Genomic DNA, 15,932 nt, shown 5'->3' with positions numbered 1-15,932 from the left:
CTAGAGGTAACTCTTATGTCATGAGGAATTGCTTAATTAAATCATGAGGTAATTAAGAATGTCTTCAATATGTAATTGCTACGTACTCAGTCACAGTACTTAACCGCAGATGGAAAACCTCTCACTTGACGATGGCCAAAACCGTGAATGCCACCCCACACCTCGCCAACGGCCCAACTCAAGCGGCAACCAGCGCCTTGGCCGGGCCACACACGCGGCCCACACTCGGTCCACCACGCTCCCGGACCACGCTCAGACCACGCTCCCGGACCACACTCGGTCCACCACGCTCCCGGACCACGCTCAGACCACGCTCCCGGACCACACTCGGTCCACCATGCTCCCAGACCACCACGCTCTCGGACTACACGTTGCCCCAACAGAACTACCGCCGCCGGTCAGTGCGCGTATGAACGCCGCCCTCCTTCCTGCCGACACCGCTCCTCCTCTCCTCGCCCCGCGGCAGAGGAGGGGGGCGGACCTGTGTGGGTGTGAGTGAGTTTGCGGGAGGGGGGGTGTAGGCATGTATGTTGAACTTCTTTCGCTCTGTATGTAGCCATCCGTACGTGCGAGTGCGAGCGTGCGGTGGGGTGGGTGGGTGGACGCGTGTGGGTGCGAGCGAGGGTGGGGTGGGGTGGGTGGGTGGACGCGTGTGGGTGCGAGCGAGAGTGGGGTGGGTGGGTGGACGCGTGTGGGTGCGGGCGAGGGTGGGGGGCGGCACCTGGTGGTGCGGCGTGCGGGCCGTTGAGCGCCGCGTGCTGCAGGTACGCGTGGCAGCGCTCCTTGTGCTCCTCCAGGGAGCTGCGCTGCTTGTAGCTGCGCCCGCAGTAGGCACACTTGTGGGGCTTCCCGACTGCGGGCAGAGACGACGACAAAACTCAGCCGCATCTCTCGCTGCCGCACGGACGTTGAACTTCGTTTGCACCGTACGTAGCCAACCGCGCTAATCGGAGGTGCGATCCACTCCTGGATGAGGGCCTTAAACCGGCCACACAGGTCGTGGAGGTCAATCGATCGGAGTGGACCCACGCTCGCCAGTGCGGGTTGCTGACCGCGAGGAGCATAGACTCGTGACACACAATACAGCACGACAGAATCACAATCAGAATATTTATTTATGCAGGAGGAATCCGACGAGCTAGAAAGCTCTTTTTCACAAACTCTCAGGCCTCATTCAGACCACCGTCCTCCCGAAGAACCGAGCCGAGCGTGACCGTGTGAGCCCGTGCGGGCGGGCGGGCGACGCACTCGCGTGAGTCTTGAGGTGGCCGGCGAGCGCGTCGCGACGGCGGCACGCGTAGTTGCACATGTGGCACTTGAACGGCTTCTCCCCCGAGTGGAGCTTCACGTGGCGCAGCAGGTTCCCCTTCTGCGTGAACGACGCGCCGCACTGCACGCACTGGAACGGGCGCTCGCCTGCGTGGCATAAAACACGGCGGCGGCGGGAGCAGCAGCAGTGAGCCACAGACACTCCAGCACCGTCGCCACCATCGTCGTCGTTATCATCCAAACATCTACCAAGGCCCATTATCGTCATTATAATAATCATCATCCAATGACCTTTCATCATTATCCAGTGCCTATCATCAGCTTCGTAATAATCGTTACCAAACATCCATCAGCATCAGTTTAACAAGTAGGTTTTCGCGACCGATATCACCCATACTACATGTGTACTGTACTACTAACGAATTGGCGGGTGCTGTTGACGTGACAATCTTTACTAATTGGCTGTGTCGGATGGTGGCGGGTTTAAAGATACATTTATATATTTATGCGATCTAACCCAAAAAAACCTGTATTATGGATCCATCAGCATTTTCATCATCCAATTCCTATGAATGTTGAACTTCGTTCGCACCGTACGTAGCCAACTGTGCTAATGATGATAATCATTATTACCACAATCAGCAGCCAATTATTACCACCAACACCCTTCCTATGGCACAATGTTGGAACAATGAGCATTCTTCAGTGTACCACCGAACCCCTCCAGCGGCACTGCGAGTAAGACCGCATGTCAAGACGCTGCAGGCCAAGGGAGACAATGGGCATGTTGCGATTGTACAGAAAAGGATGATGTATATTTATTGTGTTTTTTCGAGAGAAATCTAAACGTTGCACTCCAGTGGGATATGACTTTACTTCTGAGATCTTTAAACATGTCTCTTATCCGTACACTAGGTGGCGCTGCACTCTCCCAAGCACCCTGCTATGAAAAGCAATGATGACGACCTGGGCATTCTCATACTCTTTACTCACGTCAATGATGATTCTGATATTGATGACGACTCACAAGTCATCTGATGATGATTACCATGACAATGATACCGACTCTTGTACTCATCGATCTTACAATGACAATTCCGAAAACGAAGGAAACGTTTCTTCTAACGACGATCTCAGATTGCGATGCTGATTGTGACGTTGATTCCTACGGGGCGATGACAATCAGCTTCACGATCAGCATCACGATCAGATTCAACGTCACTGCTCACCTTAAGAATATTTTTGTACTCATATGGAGCTGCTTAAATGCCTCGGCAGCTCAAAGCGCCTCGCATCACAACTCATCTCAAATATTCCGTGGGCACCCCGGGCAGGTGTCCCCCTGTGCGACACAAGGCGACGCAGCACTGGGCCTGGAAGTTGGCATTCGCCTGCCAGCCGGGCGGCAATGATTGCCGTGTGATCCCAATTGAGTAACTGCCAAACAATGGCGGATTCATTTCGAACGACGGCGTCACGGGATCATTAACGCCCACTGTGAAGCAGACTGCACATATTTACGGATAATACACCCACCGCAGTATTCACCGGGGTGGCTTGCCAAATTATAACCGCGAACCTCTGCAAACAAGCGGGGGAATGTTCTACGGCTGGGCCACGCCACAGCCCATTATTATTATTGTCACGGGAATCGGCTCGCTCGCACTCACCACACGCTCATTCACTCACCATTCGCTCTCACTCACTCACTTAACTTACACACCACATGCTAACTCACCCACCACATGCTCACTCACCCACCACTCGCTCGCATGCACACACACACGCACACACTCATTCACTCACCACTCAATTGCTCGCACACGCACAACTCGCTCAATCACTCACCACTCAATCGCTCGCTCGTTCGCACTCACCACTCGCTCCTACTCATTCACCACTCACTCCTACTCGCTCACGCACTCACTCACCCGTGTGGCTGCGCTTGTGCACCAGCAGCACGTTCGGCCCCACGCACACCAGCCCGCAGATGTCGCACGCCAGCTTGCCGCTCCCCGGTGTTTCGCCGCCACCACCGCCGATTCCGTCGAGGGCTCCGTGCTCCCCTCCCGCTGCTTCCCGCGCACCGCTCCACCGCGCGTCTCCCCCGTGTCGCGAGCCGAGTGCCGCCACGCCGGCGCCCGGCTCCAGCTCCTCGTCATCGCTTGGCGCCTCCACCTTGATGGTGTTCGCTAGGGGAGGGAAAGAGCCACAACGCGCACGGACATTGTAATGCACAGGCTCCCTCTGGAGTCTCAGGCAGGGCTGTGCAAGGGGGGGGGGGGGGGGTCCTGCATCACGAAAGGTCCCTTTAGCCCTCATGAGTTCGCTCTGCTTAGCGATGTGTCACGGTTATTGTGGCCTCCCATTACGACTCTACTGCCCCTCCCCCCAATCTGAATTCAGCACGAGTCAGGCCTGGGAAGTTTGGCCAATGTCGTGAATGAATGAGTGCCTTGCTTGTGGTAGAAATGCTGAGTGAGCCAAGGAAAACCCTCGCGTACCAGAGCATAAACACTCTATGGATGGCACGGAGAGATTCAACAATAGATTTCTGTACACACAATGTTCTGAAACTCCCTTCCCCCAGGCACCCGTGCCATCCACTCCCTGCCTCCGTGCACAGGGCAATAACGTGCAATAATGGTCAGGGAGGACGCTAACTGCTCTGGTCTCGCTCATCCACAGCACAGGCCGGTCTACCACTCCTCCCTCTAACCCCGTTCAAGTCCAGACTCGACACCTCCCTCTCGCCCTGTGCCCATGTCCGACTGCCGCTCCCAATAACATCCACGTGCCCGCCGGTTCGGGACGGCGTCTTGAGATGCGGTCGCAATTCAGACACCGCTGTATAAATCGACATTGTTAGTCTGTCGCACGACACAACGGCACGTGCGCGTGAACACGTAGCGGCACGTGTGTGTATAAACATTTAAGTCGAGCCCTTTGTACATACAGGGTGGCCCAAAAGTCAGGGCACATGGGTTATTTATTAATTTTCTAGATTGAAAACTCATTTCTCTACGAGTGCCTTTTGTGTTTAGGTTCTTGCGCTTCCTCCCCACCTCCGAACACGTGCGGCGACATTAAAACATTTTAACTGTTTATTATTTAAGTTAATGTCTAATTTATATCTACGTTTCTTCTTCCTGTGGAGGTCACCTCAAATATGAGACAACAAAACGTAACGGATGATGAATGTTCAAAGATTACACAGCTGGCACCTTAAAAAACAATTAATAATCCTGAATTAATATCAAAAGATAATTCACGCGTGCATTACCGTTAATTGAAGTCCGTATGACGATTTATTAGAACCTATTGAATAACCCTATGTAATTTGTTAAAATAAACAAATATAACAATCCCATGTGTTTGAATTTTGGGACAGTGCATAAACACGTAAGATAAGCGCAAAGTGGACAAAATAGAGTCACAGCGTGTACACAACAGCATACACAACAACATACACAACAGTTTACACAACATCATACACAACTGCTTACACAACAGTTTACACAGCAGTTTACACAACAGTACACAAGAGTATACACAACACAGTGCTGCGTGTGCATAAGGCGAGCAGCGCATGTCGAGACACGAGTGCACAGACGTGGACACCACATTTCTCAACATGCGGACTTTACACGAATGCGCTAACGCGAATAACGTTACGTGAATATGTGCTGCACACAGGAGCACACGGGCGTGCATTGATCAGGGTGGTGCTCCAGATGTCTCGTGACCCCCAAATTAATTGAACGGTAACATTGTCCTCCTTTGTTTATTCATTTCTGTTTTCACACCCATCGGTATACGAAAACATTTACGTTTAAGAGAATTAAATGGGGTCACAATACATCTGGACCACCCCGTACAAAGCGCATGTGGCGAGTGGCGAGGACACGATGGACGCATAACCGATGCACACATTTCCCCAGCGATCAGGGATACATACAAATGTATTTAAATATATATTTCACTATGAAATAACGACCAAACCCCCCCCCCCCCCCCCATACGTTTGCACTTTCCATCAAAATAAATCATAGGAGGCTATTTTCTAAAACCCATGAATAATCCTGCGTTAATTATAGTCATTAAAAAAAATGCTGTATGGCAACTGTGACGAGTGTAAAAGGCGTACTGTACACACACAAACCCCGAAGTTTGAAATTCCCAGAGAAACGCAAACAAATAAAAGGCAAAGCGGTCGCGCTCAACGCTGCCGCGCACCTTTGGACTCGGAGCGGCCCCGCACACAAAACCACCCCGCCGGCAAACAGCGCAGCGCCCCACGAGGAGGAGGAGGCGCCTGGGGCTGGGGCTCGGGCTCGCCGGCCGAGTGGCACAGGCGGGCGGTACAGGAACGACGCGGACACAAGCAGCCGACAGAGCCGTGTTCTTCAGAGGGGAGGGGGCCACCTTCGCCGATAAGACATCGTCAGTGTGAGGGCCGCCACACGCTTGAAACCATCGGGTTCGACACCAGGGGCCCGCCAGGGGCCCGCCAGTGGCCCGTGGGCCTTACAGTGAAGAGCGCTGGGACCAGTGGAACAGTGAAGAGCGCTGGGACCAGTGGAACAGTGAAGAGCACTGGGACCAGTGGAACAGTGAAGAGCGCTGGGACCAGCGGAACAGTGAAGAGCGCTGGGACCAGTGGAACAGTGAAGAGCACTGGGACCAGTGGAACAGTGAAGAGCGCTGGGACCAGCGGAACAGTGAAGAGCGCTGGGACCAGTGGAACAGTGAAGAGCGCTGGGACCAGTGGAACAGTGAAGAGCGCTGGGACCAGTGGAACAGTGAAGAGCACTGGGACCAGTGGAACAGTGAAGAGCACTGGGACCAGTGGAACAGTGAAGAGCGCTGGGACCAGTGGAACAGTGAAGAGCGCTGGGACCAGTGGAACAGTGAAGAGCACTGGGACCAGTGGAACAGTGAAGAGCGCTGGGACCAGTGGAACAGTGAAGAGCGCTGGGACCAGTGGAACAGTGAAGAGCGCTGGGACCAGTGGAACAGTGAAGAGCACTGGGACCAGTGGAACAGTGAAGAGCACTGGGACCAGTGGAACAGTGAAGAGCACTGGGACCAGCGGAACAGTGAAGAGCGCTGGGACCAGTGGAACAGTGAAGAGCGCTGGGACCAGTGGAACAGTGAAGAGCGCTGGGACCAGTGGAACAGTGAAGAGCACTGGGACCAGTGGAACAGTGAAGAGCGCTGGGACCAGTGGAACAGTGAAGAGCACTGGGACCAGTGGAACAGTGAAGAGCGCTGGGACCAGCGGAACAGTGAAGAGCGCTGGGACCAGTGGAACAGTGAAGAGTGCTGGGACCAGTGGAACAGTGAAGAGCGCTGGGACCAGTGGAACAGTGAAGAGCACTGGGACCAGTGGAACAGTGAAGAGCGCTGGGACCAGTGGAACAGTGAAGAGCGCTGGGACCAGTGGAACAGTGAAGAGCGCTGGGACCAATGGAACAGTGAAGAGCGCTGGGACCAGTGGAACAGTGAAGAGCGCTGGGACCAGTAGAACAGTGAAGAGCGCTGGGAACAGTGAAGAGCGCTGGGACCAGTGGAACAGTGAAGAGCGCTGGGACCAGTGGAACAATGAAGAGCGCTGGGACCAGTAGAACAGTGAAGAGCGCTGGGAACAGTGAAGAGCGCTGGGACCAGTGGAACAGTGAAGAGCGCTGGGACCAGTGGAACAGTGAAGAGCGCTGGGACCAGTAGAACAGTGAAGAGCGCTGGGAACAGTGAAGAGCGCTGGGACCAGTGGAACAGTGAAGAGCGCTGGGACCAGTGGAACAGTGAAGAGCGCTGGGACCAGTGGAACAATGAAGAGCACTGGGAACAGTGAAGAGCGCTGGGAACAGTGGAACAGTGAAGAGCGCTGGGACCAGCGGAACAGTGAAGAGCGCTGGGAACAGTGAAGAGCGCTGGGACCAGTGGAACAGTGAAGAGCGCTGGGACCAGTGGAACAGTGAAGAGCGCTGGGACCAGTGGAACAGTGAAGAGCGCTGGGACCAGCGGAACAGTGAAGAGCGCTGGGACCAGTGGAACAGTGAAGAGCGCTGGGAACAGTGGAACAGTGAAGAGCGCTGGGACCAGTGGAACAGTGAAAAGCGCTGGGACCAGTGGAACAGTGAAGAGCGCTGGGAACAGTGGAACAGTGAAGAGCGCTGGGACCAGTGGAACAGTGAAGAGCGCTGGGAGTGAAGAGCGCTGGGACCAGTGGAACAGTGAAGAGCGCTGGGACCAGTGGAACAGTGAAAAGCGCTGGGACCAGTGGAACAGTGAAGAGCGCTGGGACCAGTGGAACAGTGAAGAGCGCTGGGACCAGTGGAACAGTGAAGAGCGCTGGGACCAGTGGAACAGTGAAGAGCGCTGGGACCAGTGGAACAGTAGAGAGTGCTGGGACCAGTGGAACAGTGAAGAGCGCTGGGACCAGTGGAACAGTGAAGAGTGCTGGGACCAGTGGAACAGTGAAGAGCGCTGGGACCAGTGGAACAGTGAAGAGTGCTGGGACCAGTGGAACAGTGAAGAGCGCTGGGACCAGTGGAACAGTGAAGAGCACTGGGACCAGCGGAACAGTGAAGAGCACTGGGACCAGCGGAACAGTGAAGAGCGCTGGGACCAGTGGAACAGTGAAGAGCGCTGGGACCAGTGGAACAGTGAAGAGCACTGGGACCAGTGGAACAGTGAAGAGCGCTGGGACCAGTGGAACAGTGAAGAGCGCTGGGACCAGTGGAACAGTGAAGAGCGCTGGGACCAGTGGAACAGTGAAGAGCGCTGGGACCAGTGGAACAGTGAAGAGCGCTGGGACCAGTGGAACAGTGAAGAGCGCTGGGAACAGCGGAACAATGAAGAGTGCTCGCATAATAACAGAACAATGAAAAGAGCTGGTATAACAGCGGAACAATGAAGAGAGCTGGTATAACAGCAGAACAATGAAGAGAGCTGGTATAACAGCAGAACAATGAAGAGCACTGGTATAACAGCAGAACAATGAAGAGAGCTGGGAACAGCGGAACAAATCCGCTGGCTGGACCCGCACGGAGCTCTCGGGAGTTTACGGGAAAACAAAAATGAATCTCCGCCACGGAGAAGGCACGGGGGGGGGGGGGGGGGTAAAGGACCTCTGAGTGGCTGAACACTGTACTCTGGTCAGGTGGCACATGAGCAGAATGCCCAACTTCCGAGCGGAAGGTCAAGGAGTTCAAAGCTGAGTCCGTGATCGAGTCAACCTATCATCATCATTCGTCCGCAGTGAATAAATTAAGTACCCCTTTGTGGGAAGTCGATGAGTGGCTGCCATGTGGACAGACTGGTTCTTGTCAGAAGAATGCTGAATTCCCACCACTGTCTCATCGCCAGTGATGAAGATGAGCAAACACCGATTGCTCAATCGAGCCTGCGTGCGGTGTGAAGGTTTATTTATGAGAGACGTTCGAACATTTAAAGGAGATAACTCGGAATCCTCACCTGCGGACGCCACTCAGAAAGCAAGATGAGTGCGATGATGATGATGATGAGGACGACGGCGATGATGAGGACGACGGCGATGATGACGACGACGGCGATGATGACGACGATGGAGGGACAATGTCCACCGTACATCGACTGTTGTCTTGAGAGTACACGACGAATGATCCTCTCTCGAACAAAGCCACGCCGAGACTTCCACACCCGCCTCTACCTCGACGCCCAGCGGAATAAGGAAAAAAAACCCCAAAAAATCTTCGTCACAATTTAAAATTTCTGCCTGCAGTTCAGCTACGCGCGCGGCAGCTCAAACAGCCCCGCGCGGCTGTTTGAACGCCGCGTTGTGTTTGCGTGACGAGACGGAAACTCCGCCGAGATTGGGAACGGACCCCTCGCAGCGCAACCTTCGCGGTCGTTGCTAGCACCCTGTGCAGGCGGCGGTCCTCCTCTAGAAACCCACGCAAGTCACCGCCACCTCTCGCCCGCCGGTCTTCTCTCGACAGAGGTGAAGTAACTACGAGACGAGGGAGCCACCTGGCTGCCTAACAATTGGTTATGTAAAAGAGTGCACACACACCACTGTATGTCATTGCCCCCTCTACAATATCTAAACCTTGCATCATCCAATAACCCACAAGACAAATCGCGTTTCACACCGTCGGCTCACGCACTCGCAGAAGCAACAGAAACCACCGACAGAAACGGCACTTTGGGCTTTGTTCTTATCACCGAATGACGTGGTCAGCGCGACGAGTGCTTGTTTCGTTTGCTGTCCTCCCCGAGCACCTCCGAGTAGCGCGGTGCGAAAGAAGAGCAACGTGACGTCAATCGTCCACCTTGCTCGTCATGGGTTCGTGGCCAAAGTGGCAACTGCTGCTGGGCCGGGCCTTTTGAGTGGCGTCCCCTCGCAATGCGAGAAGTCTCCCATCACCACCGTCACATGGCCGTGCTCACGGTTCACAACGCCCGGCGCAACAGCCGACCTGCTCCTGTGCCGTACGTCGGCACACGCTAAATGCTGCTTCAAAAAGCGAATTGGCCAGGCTCACAAAAACGCTGAAACATGTCCTTGTGCTTCGTGATTTTTATAAAAATATTTTGTGAGAACAGATGTCAAGGCTTCCCTTTGCTTCAGCTGAGGATTGGCGGCACTTTCTGCAGTCAAACCGAGCCGCATTGCTTCCCTATTGCTTTATACAGTATATATACATACATATACACTGCTGCACGTCAACTGTGTACAAATTAACTTCTGTACGGATTTCCCCGTTCACCACAGAGGGCCCTGCAGACCTGGCTCGCAGCTGTCCGCTGCCCCGACTTGAGGTGGGAACATCGTCCTCCATTCATAAAGTCACCAAAAGCCCACATGGGCATTCACATGGCACTCACATGGCACTCACATGGCACTCACATGACACTCACATGGCACTCACATGGCACTCACATGGCACTCACATGGCACTCACATGGCACTCACATGGCACTGGTGTGTCAGGTTTACATCATCAATATGACACCGCGTGCACATTCATGTTCGCACCCCCTACAGCCTTAATAGCCTGTTGGGAGTGGGTGGCCAGCACCATGCCCGGCCGCCTTTGTCTCCCCAGTGGCGATTTTAAAATATTCCCCACTTGTTATTGGTCAGAAGCAGAAACTGAACTCCGGGGGCCGGGTGCGCTAACCACTACACTCCCGCCCCCCACAACACATACACAAGGACACACACACCATGCGAGCCAGCCTGGGCTGTCCTGACCACACACAACTTCCCCTTAATTACACCAAATGACACCTCTGCTCACCGCAGCACTCTGAGCCAGAGTCACAGCATTCCATTTTCTGGATGTGGACTCCCATTAACTTAATCATCGTCATTTGTTGGTCACTGTGTCCAGGCACTACCACCAGGGTAGCAGCCAATGTTTCTCCATGCTTTCCTATTTCTGTCCTCACCACTCTGTCCTGTCTTTCCCAAGGCCTCCATGACACCGTCTTTTAAGTCCATCCGTGGCCTTAGACCCTGGCCTCCTTCCCTCTTCCCTATGTCTTCAAATCTATACATTTGGTGTGAATTTAGGATTTAATTTAATCAGCAGTGGATATTTGTGCTCCGAACACGATCCTATTTTCCCAACATTTTCGAAGAAATTACACTTCAGCCGCTCAGACACTGCAATAAAGAATTGGACGAGAATCATAAATTCCTTTTCGGCTGTCGATCTCCATTCCGCGGACGTGCGCACAGACTTGCGAAGGCGAGCGAGGCTCCCAGACGAGGGCGCGCCAGACAGATGTAAGGAAACGGCGGCGACAAGACGGCCTGCCACCCATGGCGAGCATCCCAACGATCGTCGACCAACTTTTCACATTTATTTTCCCGCGTTGGAAGACGCCACTGGTCTTCTTCAGCTACAACCACGTTTGGCGTCAAGGCCACATTTTCTCGTGGATTAATTCGAGGGCGCTGTCGGTAAATGCCGCGTACGTTTGTTTCGTTCGGGGGTTTGCACCGCGCGATTACCGCAGGGCTGATTTTCATTGCAGGGTAATGTTGTTGGTACACGTTACGGCGTGAACTTTGATGACCCCTCTCGAAGGAGGGTGCCCATGCTCTACCACACACCCCGCAGAGCAATGGGCATGCAAATCACAGGGCAAGAACTAAAGCGTGGCCTATAACATGCCATGATCGCAACATTAAATAATTATGACACCACTTAATAATGCTGCAACAACAACATTTATTATTTCTCTTGAATGCGTAGAACGCTTCCTGTGCAGCGTGCCCTATGGATGCACTGGCCACAGCATCAACACTGAAATAATTGCAATTATTCGATATCAATGCAGTAACAACAGACGAACTTCCTGCCCTAACTTTCCTCAGTTCACACTCGGCGCCCCATCTGCGCTCCAAACCATCCTCCTCTTCCCCTCTGTCCATCTCCCCCACCATCACCTATCTTCCACGCTGTTGCCGCTGCACCTTAGCGCAGCTTCTTGTTGCTCTTGTCACGCAAATCCCCTCCGCCCTCTCACACATCCGTCCATTCACCTTTGTCGGCAACCCGCGCTCCCTTGCCGCTGTCCGGCATCTTGAGGTGCTGCTGCTGAATTGAGACTTACCGCCGAATTAGAATTCTTATCGGGTCACATATCGCTCATGACGCAAAATCTCACCGATCCAAGGCATGACAAAAAACTCGCGCGCCCTTTGGCTGCTCTCTCTCGTTCGCCGGCCGCGCTCCGAGCGAGTGGGCCACCTGCGCACGGCCCGCGCAGTGGCGGGAGAGCGGGAGGTTCCCTCTCGGCGGGAGCCCCGAGAATTTCTTCCCTTTCCTGCGTGGCTGCATTGCCGTTGGGGGGTGGGAGGCGCGTACCAACCAACCAACCACGGGCATATTTTTATTATTATTTCACTACACCGTTCCGCTCACTGTACCAATACTGGCACGAAACGAGGGTTTGCGCCACAGGTGCCCTCTGCTGAGTGTGACATTTTTTGGGTTTCCCAAACTTGTTGTCTTTTTTTGGTTCCTCAAAAGCAGTTTGTTGCTATACGCATTCAAGCGCGCCGTTTGGTCGCAGCACGGAACTTGTTTGTCTGCGCAATTTGAGATTCCACGGAAAGATGGCAAAGCTGCATTCGCTGCGGATGAACAAGCCGGAAGTGAATTGGCAACTTTGGAACCGAGGGTGGTCCAATCTTATCGAAAGCAATGTCCATAATGAGTGGAAAAAAATACTTTTGCCTCTCCACTGAATGTTTAAACAAATGATCCCTTTCAAGTCAAGTAATAAAGTTCCCAAGCAGGTTCTCGCACGTATAGCAATGGGCCAGCTGATGCTTGATACACGCAGTGCAAATTTCCGCACAAAAGCTCCGCACAAAACTACGCTATTGTGGAATACGTCTATTTTAAGAACTTTTTTTAATTCAGAATGCGTCTGGCGCCACGCCAACAGTGGCCACAAAAACTCCCGTCCCTCAGCTGCTGCTGCGCAACGCGCCTTGGCTTCCCCCCGGAAACCTCGGCTGGAAAATCCGGTCCCGGGTCCCCCGCGGAGTTGCTCAAGAAACCCACGGCACTCTCCCACTGGGTCGCAGTGGGGGGGCCCGTCCATCGGGTACAGGGGGCACTGAGTGACGGGGGTGCATGGGATGTGGGACCACTCTGTGATGGGCCATGGGGTGAGGTCATATGGTGAGGGGGCCATGGGGTGAGGGGAATGTGGTGAGTGACATGGGGTGAGGGGGTTGTGGTGAGAGGCACGGGTTGAGGACGGGGGGCGACAGCGTGGGACGTGGGACGTGGCACATGGAACAATGAGGCACCTGCCACCGCTGGCTTCTGGTTTCTTTCTGAGCGACCGCGTCGGCCACTTCACCGCTATGAAATTTCGCCACCGGGCCTGGAAACTTCTGAAAAAACATTTTTCATTGGGGTTTTTGAAAAAGAAAAAAAAACTCACTCCACGTGGAAATAGTAATTTCCCGTACGTGCACAGGGCCCGTACACACGTCGCCTAACTTAACAGCACCGCACGCCATGCCGGATAAACGACGAACGGTCTCGCCAAACCAAATCCTACAACCAGAGCCATTGCATCTGCTCCCGACATAAATAATCCAAGAGGCCCCTTGCTAGCGTGCAATTATTTTGCAATAAATTACACTTGGGCCAAAGCGATAATATTATTATTATTTTTGTTGTGCAATCAGAGAAAAAGCAGAGATGCGCTCTTGGTTTTAATGTTGTGACTGCGTGTACACGTTTTTCTGCGTTTATTGACTTCGTTTTAACGTTGCTCGTGAAGGCCAACTTCAGGTCTACGGGGCCCAAGCCACATCGCATTCACATTATTTGCTCGTGTTTGCAGTTTCTGCACCGAGAGATGTAATGCTGTGAGAACACGACTTGGGATTGGAACAGCGTGACCACATTTAAAAAAAAAGTGCCCACATTGTCAAAATATGTATAGTAGAACTGGCATTGGCAGAATGGTTTGTCAAACGCTGCCTTGCAAACAAAAGAAGATACCTTCAAACTCGGGAAATGTGTACCGTTAATAATCTAATTTACATCTCTTTGTCAATCCACTGCTGGATTGAAGGCCTCTCCACACACTATCGGTCGTGGGGATTATTTGACCATAGCACTCGGCTCAGTTTGGGTTGGTAAAGGTCCCTTTAGTCATCACTCATCACTGATGTTAGCCAACGCCGGGCGTTGAATTCTGACTGTTGGGCTCCTAGCGCGGCGCACTCACCACTGTGCTGGAGTGGTTTGTCAAACCCTGGCAGTGAACAAACAGACTTGCAGCCAATGTACGTAAGGAAGTCCAGTGAAATAAAGAGATCTTTACATATTTCATTATCTTACACGCTTGTTCACATTCGTATTTCGTTTTCACTGTGATGCATCGCAGGCTTCACTGCGATAAAAACGTCCGGCACAACCCTCACCTGCTTCAGTGAAACAGAAATTATAAAAACCAGCGGTGTTTAACTGTACCCATCAGTGGCGCGGTGGCGGTGAAGGGGACGCAATCTAATTGAGCGTAATTGGGGTGGGATGGCCCTTCCGTGACCCGGCCAGTTAGCAGGCGCCGATTATTTATCCGCGGGTCCTGCTGTCCACGAGGCAACTCGGGAAAGCTCGGTGGTGGGCGTTTCTCAATCGGGCGCGACGCATAATGGCCTGCGCGTCTCCTTCTTTGTCCTCCGGTCCAGTTTAGCCGGATATTTTGTGGAGTAAAAGTCACATCAAAGGGGCGTGTGGACCAGTTCCGTGGCAAAGATAATCCATCACGAGGGCTGCGAGCGAGCGCCACGTTTTTGGCCAACGGTGAGTTATTTTTCTCTCTCTCTCCTCCCGTGTCCTGAGATGCCCCCGCCTGGCGAGCGTTGCGCCAGCGACCGTCGCTTCCTCCAAAAAGCGCCGAGGGAAGTGTGGGTCTCCAGTGAAGAGCGCCGGTCCCCGCCGCCCCTTTTCCCAGCCCCAAACACACAACCAATGCCACCAATGCCCCCCTTACTCAGAGATCGCGTGCCCACACCTGCAGTACGAGCGTGTCTTGTTGCCGCAACGTGCGGCTCACCTTCCGCCCCCCACCCCACATTCGAAATTTCTCCTGCACGGTATAAATGCCGCGGTTTTTGGGAAGCCATTGGTAACAAGGCTAAGCCCATAAAAACAGTGACACTTGACATTGCGGGTTAATCACAGGTGACTCGGACCCAGGAGCTCAGTGGTGTCAGCTCAACGTTCTGACGTCTGACCTACCCAGCCACCATGTTTAATTCAGTTTGGCATCGTCACTTATGGCACATAGATAATTAGCATATCACGATGCACTTATTAAAACAGGCATTCGCGCTAAGGAGACGCGTGGCTCATGTTACGTGTGATAATTTATATATGTTTTTACGTTGCATACAAATTCCATGCGAATTGTATTAAAAGTTTGGATAATGGGGCAAGAAAAATCTTCACTTTAGACAAGAACACAAATGAGAAAAAAATATTACTGAATTGGATTAAAACACAATCCATATCTCTTTGTTTCATGGGGGGAAGTAAATGGTCACACTTATAATAACTGAGAAAAATCATTATCACTCTGTGGGCCTTAAAAAAGATGTTAAATAGTAACTGAAGCTATGGATTTAGGGAAGCTGGGTGGAAGATGGCTCGATATAAAAAAAAAACATTGCACGCAATTTCTCTCTATAGACTCGTTACGGAAATGGTATTTGGGTTATAAGCAAACCTTATGAATAATAAGTCTGTTATTGTATTCCTTGGGTCTTTCGGTAAAGTCACGTAAATAGGTAAAAAAAAATAACAAAAACCTACGACATTTTGATCACAACACAAGCGGTCGTCATCAGGAAAAGGGGGTTAGCTTCTAAAGGCAAACTGTTTGTAAAGGTGTGAAACAGCCAATGTTAATGTGAGTGGTGGGCAGCGACCGCGATGGTGGTGGGTTTTCCACCAATCAAAGGGCTGCCAAGTAAACAGTGAGCATCTATATATATAAAATCGCAAATCTGTCTGTCTGTCCGTCTGTCTGTGTGTGTGTCTGTGTATCGGACCATACGCAGTTTCATTGGACGAAATGTCAGGGATTTGCGAGACACGATTGGTCCGGCGGTTGCCCCTGGCAACGGGTAG

The 15,932-nt window shown here is 52.6% G+C and overlaps 1 protein-coding gene across 10 annotated transcripts in view; it reads right to left on the bottom strand.

Moving 5' to 3' along the window:
- The window catches only part of LOC133349628 (zinc finger protein Helios-like), a 78,956-nt gene that overhangs the window by 13,975 nt on the left and 49,049 nt on the right, over positions 1-15,932 (bottom strand). For all 10 annotated transcript variants that reach the window (XM_061563222.1, XM_061563218.1, XM_061563219.1 and 7 more), the window contains 3 exons: positions 3,201-3,461; positions 1,249-1,416; positions 722-853 (listed from right to left, as the gene is read on the bottom strand). In XM_061563222.1, coding sequence (XP_061419206.1) covers positions 722-853; positions 1,249-1,416; positions 3,201-3,461 — 561 coding nt within the window. The remainder of the gene's footprint in view (positions 1-721; positions 854-1,248; positions 1,417-3,200; positions 3,462-15,932) is intronic.

This window comes from Lethenteron reissneri, chromosome 31 (genome assembly GCF_015708825.2).
Source record: "Lethenteron reissneri isolate LAM-NWPU_2019-01 chromosome 31, ASM1570882v1, whole genome shotgun sequence".
In the NCBI taxonomy this organism is placed as follows: Eukaryota; Metazoa; Chordata; class Hyperoartia; order Petromyzontiformes; family Petromyzontidae; genus Lethenteron; species Lethenteron reissneri.
Note: the sequence above shows the minus strand (reverse complement) of the source record. Positions and strands in the feature narration are given on the sequence as shown.